This window comes from Haliotis rubra, unplaced genomic scaffold, assembly GCF_003918875.1.
Source record: "Haliotis rubra isolate DU_JTF1 unplaced genomic scaffold, ASM391887v1 Scf1, whole genome shotgun sequence".
Taxonomy (NCBI): domain Eukaryota; kingdom Metazoa; phylum Mollusca; class Gastropoda; order Lepetellida; family Haliotidae; genus Haliotis; species Haliotis rubra.
Genome location: NW_025764891.1, coordinates 4,360,135 through 4,373,772, shown reverse-complemented (window position 1 = coordinate 4,373,772; position 13,638 = coordinate 4,360,135). Strand labels below are relative to the sequence as shown.

At 41.3% G+C, this 13,638-nt stretch overlaps 2 protein-coding genes across 2 annotated transcripts in view; both read left to right on the top strand.

The window, feature by feature from the left end:
* Positions 1 to 1,305, top strand: part of LOC124287871 — a 54,745-nt gene extending 53,440 nt beyond the window's left edge. Inside the window, exon 3 of the mRNA XM_046724387.1 lies at positions 439 to 1,305. Within this exon, the coding sequence (XP_046580343.1) occupies positions 439 to 1,305 (867 nt within the window). The remainder of the gene's footprint in view (positions 1 to 438) is intronic.
* A 1,074-nt stretch (positions 1,306 to 2,379) lies between these two features.
* Positions 2,380 to 13,638, top strand: part of LOC124273124 (inverted formin-2-like) — a 70,543-nt gene continuing 59,284 nt past the window's right edge. Inside the window, 2 exon segments of the mRNA XM_046708372.1 lie at positions 2,380 to 2,564; positions 2,725 to 3,712. Coding sequence (XP_046564328.1) covers positions 2,737 to 3,712 — 976 coding nt within the window. The 5' untranslated portion in view covers positions 2,380 to 2,564; positions 2,725 to 2,736.

Genomic DNA, 13,638 nt, shown 5'->3' with positions numbered 1-13,638 from the left:
CAGACGACAATAACGGGTAAGTGCATATGTGAGGGCGGGCTATCTGGGATAGTGTTATCGAGATGGGTGTGCGACGAACTGGGTCGACCTGAAATACACTCCTCGTGGTATATTCAGGGTAAACAGGAGGCGACAGGTCAACAAAACTTCAACGTGTTATTCACAGAAGTTGGATTAATTGCGTGATCAGTCGTTGATGAATATTGAACATATTTGGGAACAGACGACCTGGTGAAAGTGTGAATGTATGAAGGTTAATAGGAGGTTATAATACCCCAAGGTGAGTAGTCATAGCTGAAATTCCATCGTCATGGCCAGTCTGCTTAGCACAACATGAATGCCTGAGTTGGTTTTATCTGATGTTTGGACGATGGATGACAATGCTGATAATTTTCCTATATGGAAAAAATGTGACATTTAAACGTAATATTGTTTCAGGTTTGGTCCAACATGTCGAGCCTGTTCAGACGGGTGTCCAACTTGGTGTGGGGGTCCCGTCGCTCGGCTCCCAGAGAAAAAGACAAAAAGAGCCCCAAATCTGGGAGGAAAAAGAAAGGAAGGAAAGACAGAGAGGATGAGACGAAACATGCCGAGGTTAGTTCCGTGAAACAAACTATAAATAACAGAGCGACGGATCAAGCTGTGCTACTCAGCCGTGACCGTCACGCGCACTCAGAAGACATGGCGGACGCCTCAGTAGCAGACGACACGATCCATACCAACAAGTCCAGCGTTGAATCTCACGTGCGAGAGGAGGAAACACTGAAAGGTAGTGATATGGCTAAGTTAAACAGTTCGCCGTCTTGTGGAGACGACAATGTGACTTTGCTTGCATCACAAGCTTCAGGCGACAGCAAACGTGAGGGCGCGGATACTAAATTTGCACAGACAGGCTCGAAAGAAAGTGAATTGACCGACTCTGGCGACTCCCAAACCTCAAGCTTGAGTCACTTGGAGACCATATCGGAGAAAGAAGCGAGTTTGTTACTGAACGAAATGTACAGTGAGAGCTCTGTTGATTCGGAACATGGAACAGGATCTGAAAAAGAAAATCAAAAGCCTAAAAAGGGAATTAAACACATACTTCGTCGAAAAATAAGCGCGACGTTGATGAATATTGATTTGGAGCAGTGTGATCCTGAGATTTGTGTGTGGAGTGTGTTAAAACTACCGTCTGTGAACACGTTCGGTGCTTTGAAGAAGAAGGTAAAGTCCAGTGGGAAAGAATGGATGCAAGGATTCCTGGACGCCAAAGGTCTGACGCACTGCTGGACTGTGTGGACACCCTTGGAAGTAAACGGGTAACCCAGCTGTCTGATGCCCTGCTTCTCCTTGAATGTGTGGCTTGTATCAAAGTGGTGATGAACTCCAAACTGGGCTTGGAATGCCTGGTCCAACATCCAGATTACGTCAACAGACTCGTCAAAGGTAAGAAAAAGAAATTGCGGGGTATCTTTCAAAATCACGTATATCTACATAATTATGTGGGGCGGTGAGGTAGCCAAGTGGTTAATGCGTTCCCTCCTCACGCCGAAGACCCGGGTTCGATTCCCCACAAATTAACATGCAGCGGCGAGCTACCCTGCAATTCATTACAGTCGTATCGTCACATACTCTCCAAATTACAGTTACAGCTAAAGACAGTTCCAACCTCGTCGTCTCCATAACAACGTCCTTGTAGCTTGTATGAAATGGCCCGGCAAATATTTGAAACTGTTTAAGCCCTACACAGTGTTGTTGCATAGACGGATCCAGAGGGTGGGGTGGGGTGGGGTGCGCACCTTTTTTTTATCCTGAAAAGTTTATTAAATGACCATTGAAACTCGGGTGAAAATGAAGTGTGCACCCTCCCTTTTCTCAATAGTATGTACCCCCTTTCTCTAAAAGCTGTATCCGCCCTGTGTAGTGTTTAGTGATAGCCAGTGAGTCACCATATACCTACATGCGGAAATGAAGCGACTGAAACACAAGTTATTCCCAGTGACGTTCACTGATATCCACACCTTAACTCGACCTCATATACTCATGCCAATAATGGTTGTCACCCACCTCCCCACCCCAACCCCCTACCCTCTCCAATAAAAAAAATTTGAAGGGGTGACAACCATTATTGGCATGAGTATATTTAATTAAATTCTAACAGCTATGAATTGCATATCCACACACATTATCAATTTAATAAGTATTCCGACATAACGACGCAATCTACCTACGAGCAGACGACACATCCAAACACTTCTTTCATAAATATGAAAACAGGAAATGTTATGTCAACGTGGGTAGCAGACGACAATAACGGGTAAGTGCTTATGTGAGGGCGGGCTATCTGGGATAGTGTTATCGGGATGGGTGTGCGACGAACTGGGTCGACCTGGAAATACACTCCTCGTGGTATATTCAGGGTAAACAGGAGGCGACAGGTCAACAAAACTTCAACGTGTTATTCACAGAAGTTGGATTAATTGCGTGATCAGTCGTTGATGAATATTGAACATATTTGGGAACAGACGACCTGGTGAAAGTGTGAATGTATGAAGGTTAATAGGAGGTTATAATACCCTAAGGTGAGTAGTCATAGCTGAAATTCCATCGTCATGGCCAGTCTGCTTAGCACAACATGAATGCCTGAGTTGGTTTTATCTGATGTTTGGACGATGGATGACAATGCTGATAATTTTCCTATATGGAAAAAAAATGTGTCATTTAAACGTAATATTGTTTCAGGTTTGGTCCAACATGTCGAGCCTGTTCAGACGGGTGTCCAACTTGGTGTGGGGGTCCCGTCGCTCGGCTCCCAGAGAAAAAGACAAAAAGAGCCCCAAATCTGGGAGGAAAAAGAAAGGAAGGAAAGACAGAGAGGATGAGACGAAACATGCCGAGGTTAGTTCCGTGAAACAAACTATAAATAACAGAGCGACGGATCAAGCTGTGCTACTCAGCCGTGACCGTCACGCGCACTCAGAAGACATGGCGGACGCCTCAGTAGCAGACGACACGATCCATACCAACAAGTCCAGCGTTGAATCTCACGTGCGAGAGGAGGAAACACTGAAAGGTAGTGATATGGCTAAGTTAAACAGTTCGCCGTCTTGTGGAGACGACAATGTGACTTTGCTTGCATCACAAGCTTCAGGCGACAGCAAACGTGAGGGCGCGGATACTAAATTTGCACAGACAGGCTCGAAAGAAAGTGAATTGACCGACTCTGGCGACTCCCAAACCTCAAGCTTGAGTCACTTGGAGACCATATCGGAGAAAGAAGCGAGTTTGTTACTGAACGAAATGTACAGTGAGAGCTCTGTTGATTCGGAACATGGAACAGGATCTGAAAAAGAAAATCAAAAGCCTAAAAAGGGAATTAAACACATACTTCGTCGAAAAATAAGCGCGACGTTGATGAATATTGATTTGGAGCAGTGTGATCCTGAGATTTGTGTGAGTGTGTTAAAACTACCGTCTGTGAACACGTTCGGTGCTTTGAAGAAGAAGGTAAAGTCCAGTGGGAAAGAATGGATGCAAGGATTCCTGGACGCCAAAGGTCTGGACGCACTGCTGGACTGTGTGGACACCCTTGGAAGTAAACGGGTAACCCAGCTGTCTGATGCCCTGCTTCTCCTTGAATGTGTGGCTTGTATCAAAGTGGTGATGAACTCCAAACTGGGCTTGGAATGCCTGGTCCAACATCCAGATTACGTCAACAGACTCGTCAAAGGTAAGAAAAAGTATATTTTTTCTTGATGAATCGTAGTGCCGTCATGGAGACGTTACTTTGACGGTATCGTTATGTGGTGCAAGGCCAAAACCCCACGACTATTATCATGAAAACGTACTGGATACATGTGATGCGTGGTACGCAAAGCGAAAACGACCCCTTGTCGTCATGGTGGCGTTCATCTATTATTGGGGTGACGTCAACTTGTGAAAACGTCGTGAATCGCATGGGCGATACAATACATCTGTATCCATGATATTGATCATGCAAATGACTAAAAACAACAGCAAACCAATCTGTCGTCATGAGGACGTACATCGTGTGCCATGGCATGACGTTCATTTTACTTCAGACCACCTCCGTGGTGTAGTGGTTAGAGCGTCTGCCCGGAGAGCGGAAGGTCGCGGGTTCGATCCCTGGCCACGTCATACCAAAAGACGTTAAAATATGGTACTTGTTGGTCCCTGCCTGGCACTCAACATTAATGGGTATAACAAAGTCTGGTCGGCTCGGAGTCAGGATAATGTGTCTGAGTGGGGTATACATGCTTCACTGCTGCATGGTATCTCAGTGGGCTAGCTATTTAACCAGTCGGGGCTAGTACAAGCAGCCACACATACACACGCATGTACGTCATCACATGAGCGAAATGTTCTCGAGTGCAACGTTAAACCCCATTTCACCTCACCTATTATTAGGTTGAAAGCAACTTATCGTGAATCAATATCGTCGACACGATACGTCTGTATTCGTGATATCTGTATCCATGAAAAAACCCAAAACCCAAGCAAACCATACTGTGTCATGAAGACGTATATTGATTGTCAAATGACATTCACATTACCTGAATACATCGCCAGTGTCATTGCTGGCACTTTGACGTACATCAGTTGCTATCATGATATCAGTAACATGTTACCTTTATGGTGAAAGGATACGAAACATAACCGTCACGAAGACGTACTTCTGGCGGTATCATTATATCAGTACGCCTTTACTGCGTGAGGTGAAAGAGTATTGCACATAAACAGAATTACATCTAAGACTACCTTGATATAGCAAACGTGCAGTCCTTTAAGTGAAAGACACAAATAGTATTGTCACGAGGACGTACATCTACAGCCATCATGACGCCAGTGATGTCTAGAACTGATTTAGTTATATATTGACATTGTCTGAGATTGTTCCTTTAATATATATCATGTCAGCACTCAATGTCATCAAAATGTCAAACTGTTGGGGATTTTTAAAAGTACGGAAATTGAAAATTCAGAACAACTAACATAATCAATAGTGTCATGGGCAAGTGTGCCAAAATTGTATGAATGGGTGCTCATTAATAGACTTATTTCCTTGTAAACCTATCGTGTGACTTATTCGGAATGCAACACTACATGCTTTCCTCTCACGCTTAGACGACACGTCGTCATAGAACACTGTTCACTCTGGTTTTCTCGGAGCAGAACGGCACAGCTCCTGTGATATGGCTGAAGTTAAATCTGTTTTTAACATGGAAATAAATTAGCATTGCACGACCTCAGTATGATATTTTTATATCATGTGTAGAGTTCCCAGGATTAATTCATATGTGAGCACGGATCTCGAACGAGGCAGTGTTCATGTCCATATCAACACAAATTTCACTGTATTTTCCGTTACGCAAGTATACATATCCGCAGCGAAGTAATGCTCCTATGGTTAAAGCTTTCGTCCATAACACAGAAATCTCGGTTTAATTCCTAACATGGGTATGCCCAAAGCTATGTCCGATATTTCCCTACTTTATCTTGCACTGAATGTGCTCGTGTGTTTTTGTGTTTCCTTGTCTTTGCATGTGTGTAATGGGTGCCACCGATGGGGTAGAGTACTCGCATGTCTCACAAACACCTGGTGTCATCACTATATTACTGGAGGGGCGGTGGGGTAGCCTAGTGGTTAAAGCGTTCGCTAATCACGCCGAAGACCCAGGTTCGATTCCCCACATGGGTACAATGTGTTAAGCCCATTTCTGGTGTCCCCGCCTTGACATTGCTGGAATATTGCTAAAAACGGCGTAAAACTCGCACATTATATTACTGGATTAATCAACACACGCTTTTGACATGGTTGGAAACATCCCGTGAATACATTATTATTGAAATGGGTTTGATGTTGACAATTCTGGAAGGTCCAACCTTGCTCAATGAAACATACAAAGATACATTTTGAGGCGGCGTAAAACCTCACTCTTACAACGACCCGTTTTCATTCTCGTGGTAAAAATACGATCCCAGTATTCATTGTATGATTAACAGCAGGCGTTATAAATTAAGTCAAAACATGGCCTGTGGACATATTCGAATATTTGACAAACATTGTCAGGAACGTGGATATTTTAATGTTAATTTGATCAATCGCTGCAGGAAATCCTCAGTGTAACGTGTATGTTTATTCACAGACGTTGTTAATCCTACTGGGACTTTAAAAACTATATTCGTCAAACCTTTGTAAGAAAGACAATTGTCAGCTACAATCGCCGCGGCGTTGTGATGAAGGCGTTTGTCGTTACGGTGACAGCTGCTTGCCTTGGAGCATATGGCCTTGAAACAGACTCTTCCAAACATGTGATGATGATTTATAAGATTCAAATACATTATAAGTCTCATAAAAATAGTTATGAAAAGAATAATTGTTTCTTTATAGCCAGTGGATAGTCACGGTTGTATAACCCTGATAAGGCAATCAGAGCTCGTTGTGTGATGTTTAACTTCCCAGTGTGTTGTTTTCACCCTGCAGTGACAGAGCTCGTTCAAGGCGTAGGCTGCAATTCATGTCTATTTCATCATCTCAGGCACCGAAATTCTTAGCCTGCCATACAGACCCCGAAGCAAATATAACCAAGAAAGCCCACGCAAGTCTAGAAAATGTGGCAAGTCTAGATTTCGACTGAAAATAAAGAAAGTCTCAGGGCTCCTTTTCATTATATTATATTTTTTTACTATGAACATTTTTCTGTAAAATATGTTCATTTCAGAGATTAGTTGTTAGTCTACGAAATTCTCTCTGCAGAGTGATAATGGGCTCGAATTGTGAGTTTGATATTTAGTTTGTTATATTCGTTCTTGTTTGTATATCTTTAAAATTTGTAAACATCTTCGCTAAAAATTATTTTGGATTTTAAAATATTATGACAGTTAAAGGGGGGCGTGGCCTTGTAGAGAACCAATTAAACACGGAATTGCCATCTGGTGAATGTAAGCTTTTAATATCACACAATGAAGTGGTTGTCGTACAGTGGTACTGGTAGTCATGACAGTCTGAATGTCATCACAGATTGTTTAATCTGTAGCTTAATACGACAAAACTAAAGGACGTTTGGCCTTTGAAGATGTTTCGCCAAAGCGTTATTACCATAATATATGATAATAGTAAACTAATAATATGAGCAAACGTGTCTGATGTAGGCATTCCTTAAAGTTTATCTCCCTATTAAGATAACTGCTAATGCCAAATCAAGTCCTTAATGGTCTTTGTAAGCGTTGATCATTGTGACTGTGCTATGGGAATGAAGCGAGGACAAAGCCTGTCGTGCAATAATTGCATAACATGTTGTATGCTATTTATGTCCGTAATATCCTCGCACAATGGTAATCTGTATTCCATAAGAAGGATCATAGGAACCGTATCTATTAGAACTTGTTGACTTCAGAAGACGTGGATCGATAATGACGTTTTGACGTAAGAAGACATTGTTCCTCGATTATGACGTGTTGATGTTAACTACAGAACATGATAGAATGCCTGTCAGGACAGACTAGGTACCTGATGCGCCGGTGTTTTAATAATAGTGGATATTTGTAAAGCGCCAGTGTCCACCCGCTCATGCATGCTCATGGCGCATGTTATGTGGTTGTGTTCAGGGTAGTGTTCAGGGTAGTGTTCAGGGTTGTGTTCAGGGTAGTGTTCAGATGAGAGCATCTTCTTCAATCGAAAACAGGGCGTTGGGATAGCCTTGTGGTTAAAGTGTTCGCTCCCCACGCCGAAGACCCGGGTTCAATTCACCACATAGGTGCAATGTGGAAGCCCATTTCTGGTGTCCCCCGCCGTGATATTACTGGAATATGGCTAAAAGTGGCGTAAACCTAAACTCACTCACTCACATTCAAACGAAAGCAACCATATTAGCATTGGGGAAAGGGTGGCCCACTCGTCGCCGTGCATAGCTGGACGTATGAGAAACCTATGGTTGTGGGTTCGATTCTCAGATCGGTGTTCATAATGTTTTTCTGATGTCAGCGCTATAATCGCAGATAAGTTTCACCAACCTCTCAAATCCAGCAGATGTGCCCTGAAATCACACTGATATAGCTGGTGTTAAGAAATACATCAACTGTCTGTCTTAATGTCTATATGGTCCTGCATACCTGATGGGTTACCATCCACTCAAAGCTGACAGGTCCCGATATATCTGGAATACTGTTCAAAACAGCGCCAAACCGAAGTCACTCATTCACTTACTCTTGGCGCAATAGACCCGTGAAGGTCCGGGTTAGAATATTGATCTTCAGTAACCCATGCTTGTCGTAAGAGGCGACTAACGGGATCGGGTGGTCAGGCTCTCTGACCTGGTTGACACATGTCATCGGTTCCCAATTGCGCAGATCGATGCTCATGCTGTTGATCACTGGATTGTCTGGTCCAGACTCGATTATTTACAGACCGCCGCCATATAGCTGGAATATTACTGAGTACGGCGTAAACCTAAACTCACTCACTCGCCCACTTGGCGCAATATTTGGCAACTATACTACTCACACTTTGCTAAGGATCTTAAAACTTTACAACTTTACTTAAACGTAGATTTATAATTTGAAATTGTATCCATTTAAAACTGGATAAATAATAATAAGGTAACCCCTCATTAGGCAAATAGTCATCTAAGCTAACCTTATGCACTTCACACAAGAGTAACCATAAAAATGGTTTTCATGGCACCAATCAACCATTTTGCAATTTATGGAAAGAGTCATTGACAAATAAACAATACATGTCAATAGCAGGTATGGGATCCACAAGATGCAATGACATACTGAAACCAAGGATCCATGCTTACAATAAGCTTAGGTATTTAAACCAAATTTGACCCCACATAATAGTTTTCTGTTGAATGCATGATTTGATCCTTAGCAAAGTGTGAATAGTATATATCTGTATGTAGTAATGTTCCTTTCCATGGATGACAATCGTAGTTGGATGTCAAGTGTTAATTCAATATTGTGCAATATTCCCATGGCATCAGTAAATAATTACGCACAAATGCATTCACACGATGTAACAAATGGAGTATTAGTTTTAAAAATATAAATGAAATGTCAAATTTGATCTTTTAACGTTCATTGCATAGACAATAAGAGTCCATTTTCGTTGATATCAGGGTTTTTCAATTATCCATGATGAAATCTCAGTAATGATGATATTCATGATAATGATGTTTAAATATCGCGATGAGTTCCATCAAGGCTACCCGTGAAGATCCAGTCAAAGTAAACTTTGGCTCAGTATTATAGAATTGGGCCTAGATTTTCGAAGCTCTCTTAGCGCTAAGATAGTCGTAAGTTACTGTTAATGTATGGCACTTACGACTATCTTAGCGCTAAGAGAGCTTCGAAAATCTAGGCCCTGGGCGGTATTCATAAAGAAACTAAGATTTTTCCTAAGTCCAAACTTAAGTTTTTTAAAACTGACTTAGCTAAGTCTGAGACTTAAGATGCTATTCATAAAGCTACTAAGTCAGAAACTTAGCTAAGTTTCCAAAGACAAACTAAGTTTTTTTCGTAGTGCATACCCGCGTGATCACTAGGGTGAATCCGAGTTATTTTTAGACTTCCGGCGGAACTCTTTTATAAAAAGGTGTGAAAATGGCTTTCGTTGGGATCTCCCTTTTGCTATTTACGGCAGACGACACATTGAGATACCGCGGTAATACATTGTGAAAAATATGTCGGAGTCTGAGATAAAAAAGAGAAAACCTAATTGGACTAAAGACGAGGTCCTGCTTTTGACAGAACTCGTGAAAACAAACGCCAGAGTGTTGGAAGGGAAGTTTGGTCCGGGCGTGACGTCGGCGAAGCGGCAAGAGGCGTGGCAGGTAATGTAAACATTGGGTCCGACTGTCAAGGTGTAGTCAAGAATACAGAAATGTCTTAGACTACGTGCCACACATAGTTTTTATTTGTTTTGAATAAGTACGATTTTCTGTTCTCTTTTCTGAATTACATTGGTACGCCTATGAAACAGCCCAAAATGCATCAAACACTGGAAAAATGTAGTAGGTGTAGGTGATGATTAGCCGAGGTCACACGACGAAGGAAAGGAACATGTATGAACGAAAAAGTTTTTTTAAGCGAACATGACCTCATACAAATAAATAGTTTGATGAGGCTACAGCATGTAGTGTCAGGAATATTTGTAAAATTTCCTGTGTTTTGTTTACTAACAATGGAAAATTTAAAAATAGGAAATCCTACTTTTTTAATATTTTTTTTAGGAAATCCTAGTTTATAAATATATGACTAAATATGAAAGCTTTGAGTGATATCTATTAAAGGTATTATCATCATAAGTGTAATCAACTTTAGAACAATTGATTTCAAGAATATATGGAAAATTAAAAAAATAGGAAATCCTACTTTTTATAAAAAAATTAGGAAATCCTATTTTATAAAAATATCCTTTCTCCCAAATGCTCTGCCTCTTATTTGTCCACAATCATAATACATATAGTTGATTTCTAACAAGTTATGGTCATGACATAGTAATTCATAAGCAGATAGTAACATATGTATATCATAAGAAAGGTTGACAGTTTTCATTCAACTCAACAGGTTATTACAGCAACCATCAACTCCGCTGGTCTGCATCCCAGATCTAAAGAAGAGGTAGAGAAAAAGTGGAAGAACATAAAGAGTCAATCAAAACAGAAGTTAGCCTTCAGTAACACATACTTGTCGTAAGAGGCGACTAACGGGATCGGGTGGTCAGGCTCGCTGACTTGGTTGACACATGTCATCGTATTCCAATTGCGTAGATCGATGCTCATGCTGTTGATCACTGGATTATCTGGTCCAGACTCTATTATTTACAGATCGTCGCCGTATAGCTGGACTATTGCTGAGTGCGGCGTTAAACAACAAACAATCCATCAAGGCTGCCCATTAGCGCTTTACACGCTTATGACACGGGTCGATGGATCAGTGTACAGACTGTTTTCATTCTCAACTCCCTGGGGAGTTTACAACCCAGGCTGCGGGTGAGGCGCTAGAAGGTGAAGCATTAGAAGTTGAACATCCAAACGGGGTATCATTTCACTGCTAAAGGAGACGCCAATGAGCAACTTTAATTTTGTGTGGGTCAGGTCCGCCCTGGCAACCCCCAGGAGTCAAACTGTGGGGCAATACATAGCTGATGTATTATATCGCGGAAATAAAACTTATATATTCATTCACGTCAATGCCCCGCCATGCCCACACATAAACATGCTGCCTGCAGCGTACAGGGTTCGATCATAGGTTTCGGGGATCACGGTCAGGGCAAAGTATTTATATTTACTGCCTTTCAAACATATTACCAAGGTCAATTCTAATATGCTGGGACAGATTCGCCCGAAACACATAAGCCCTCGCTTACATTATGCACAGGAAAGTAAAGTTCAACTAACATTAACAACAGGAAGGTGTGATAGTTTCAACCAGTTTATTGTCTGTTGTTAACTGATTTGTGTATGTTGCCTACATTTATGAAAGGTTACTGAAAAGGATGTTTCAAAATGACGTGATATTGCTGTATCACGTTACAGGTCAGGTCACCACTATGTCAGTTGGGGCTGTGGGGTAGCCTAGTGGTTAAAGCGTTCGCTCGTCACACCGCAGACCTGGGTTCGATTCCCCACATGGGTACAATGTGTAAAGCCCATTTCTGGTGTCCCCCGCCGTGATATTCCTGGAATATTGCTAAAAGCGCCGTAAAACCATACTCACTAACTCACATTTCAAGGGCTATGTTTTATTAGGTTCACGTCAGGAATTAAGACAATAAGGTACAATGATGGCCTAAAACATTTTGACTCTACTCTATTTCTTACCACGAAATCGACTGTTAACAGCTGCTCTTTAGAAACACGGATAAACATCATAGCAAACATCGCTTATACTTCGAATTTACTGACTATGACATGCCTGAAAAACAGCCGATAACAGATGAGAGCTTAGCAATCATTCCATACACAATGTTACGAAATAACAAACATTCTTCGTAAACCAGTTGAAACACTAGCAATGTATTTACATGCTCTTGCAGTGAATGTGGCATTTTCTTGTTGGGAAGAGCTTTTGTACTGGTCCTGTGTATTCTACTTGAGGTAGCGTTAGAAAGATATTTGCCTCTATGGGTACCCGGTAGGAAGCGATGGTTGGTTGATTTTTAAGGGGTTGTGACCACTGACTTGTGAATTGAATCTGATGCATTGTGAATGGACCAGACCATGAGATAAGTTTTACTATTAATATTTACACTTTCAGCAGTCTGACTTGCACAGAAATCAGTAAAATCTTTGGAAGTGAAACACAGGTGTAATGAATCGTTCATCAATATAATATTAATTAATAAAAATATCTTTCAAGTTCTGAGGGGTTTTTTTTGTCATATTTCTTAAATGGCATTGAAAGGGCCTTTAGTGTCCATCAAACACCCACGGGTGAAGCAATTGACTATCTTAAAATGCGGCCGGCATTTTTACAACGTTCTATAAATTTCAGATCTTGCTTCAGCAAACATTCATCATGTTCTTGTAGCCACTGAAGAAAGCAAACAGCGTTCTCGACGAAACGGTTTCTGATGGCCAATACCCCTGTTTCCCAGAGTTGAACAGTGCTGAAACAGAAATTACCTAATGGGGCAATGGTCGATTTTGTCGATAAAGAAACACCGTTGAAAACGTTGCATTGCCCATGATCGTGATAATAAACTCAAATCAAAACAGTTTAGATTAAACTTTAGATTAATAAGACGCAATTGAATGCAAAAATTATACGAATTTAGTTACAGTCTCTATTACGTGCATAAGTCATTAGCCCTTCGTTTGTGACTTAAGTCGAGATACTGGTACACATCAGTATGAAACAGCCGGTTCGAGATGGATTTTCTGATAAGGGCGTACAAGGTCTCCCATATTCAAACCCATTCTCAGTAAACATGGTTCAAGAACATTTACATAGTCAGATAGAAATTTCCGGGTCTGAGAGCTGTATAGAAATGGACCTCATTTCTAGCTCTTGCACAAGAGTTGCCAACAAACGTGCCCTGATTTCAACGACTGAATTCACATAAAGTTAACCGTTTCAGTTATTGATCGACGTTTTTATCTAACTACGGACTTCGTGTCGCCAAGTAGGTAAGGTGTTCGCTTGTCACGACATAGACCCTGGTTCGATCCCAAGGATGGTTGCAATGTATGAAGTCCATTGTTGATGGGCACATCGTGATACATCTTAGATTATGCGGTGTATTATAGCTCCATTGTGTGATAATATAATCCCTGGGAACATTCGCTAACCACAGATTTGTTTAGAGCACAATACGAACGGCAGGACTCGAGGCACAGCCACTGAATCAAATTACTGTCATGAGCGAGAGGATTTCTGTGTTCAGTGAAATATAACAGCCGCTCGGTGTGAAATTACTTTCGAAAAGCGATAATTTCGAATGTTACCAGGAGTATACAAGTAGATTCAGATTCGCTGCTTTTTAACAATGACATATATTAATTATTTATTATAAATGAAGAAAAATTGGGTGACGTTTCTAGGTGATACATTTTCTCCGTTTGTTCATATATTTTGACTGACAAAATGAGTAAGTTACTGCTTTGAATGTTTTCATGGACTGAATAT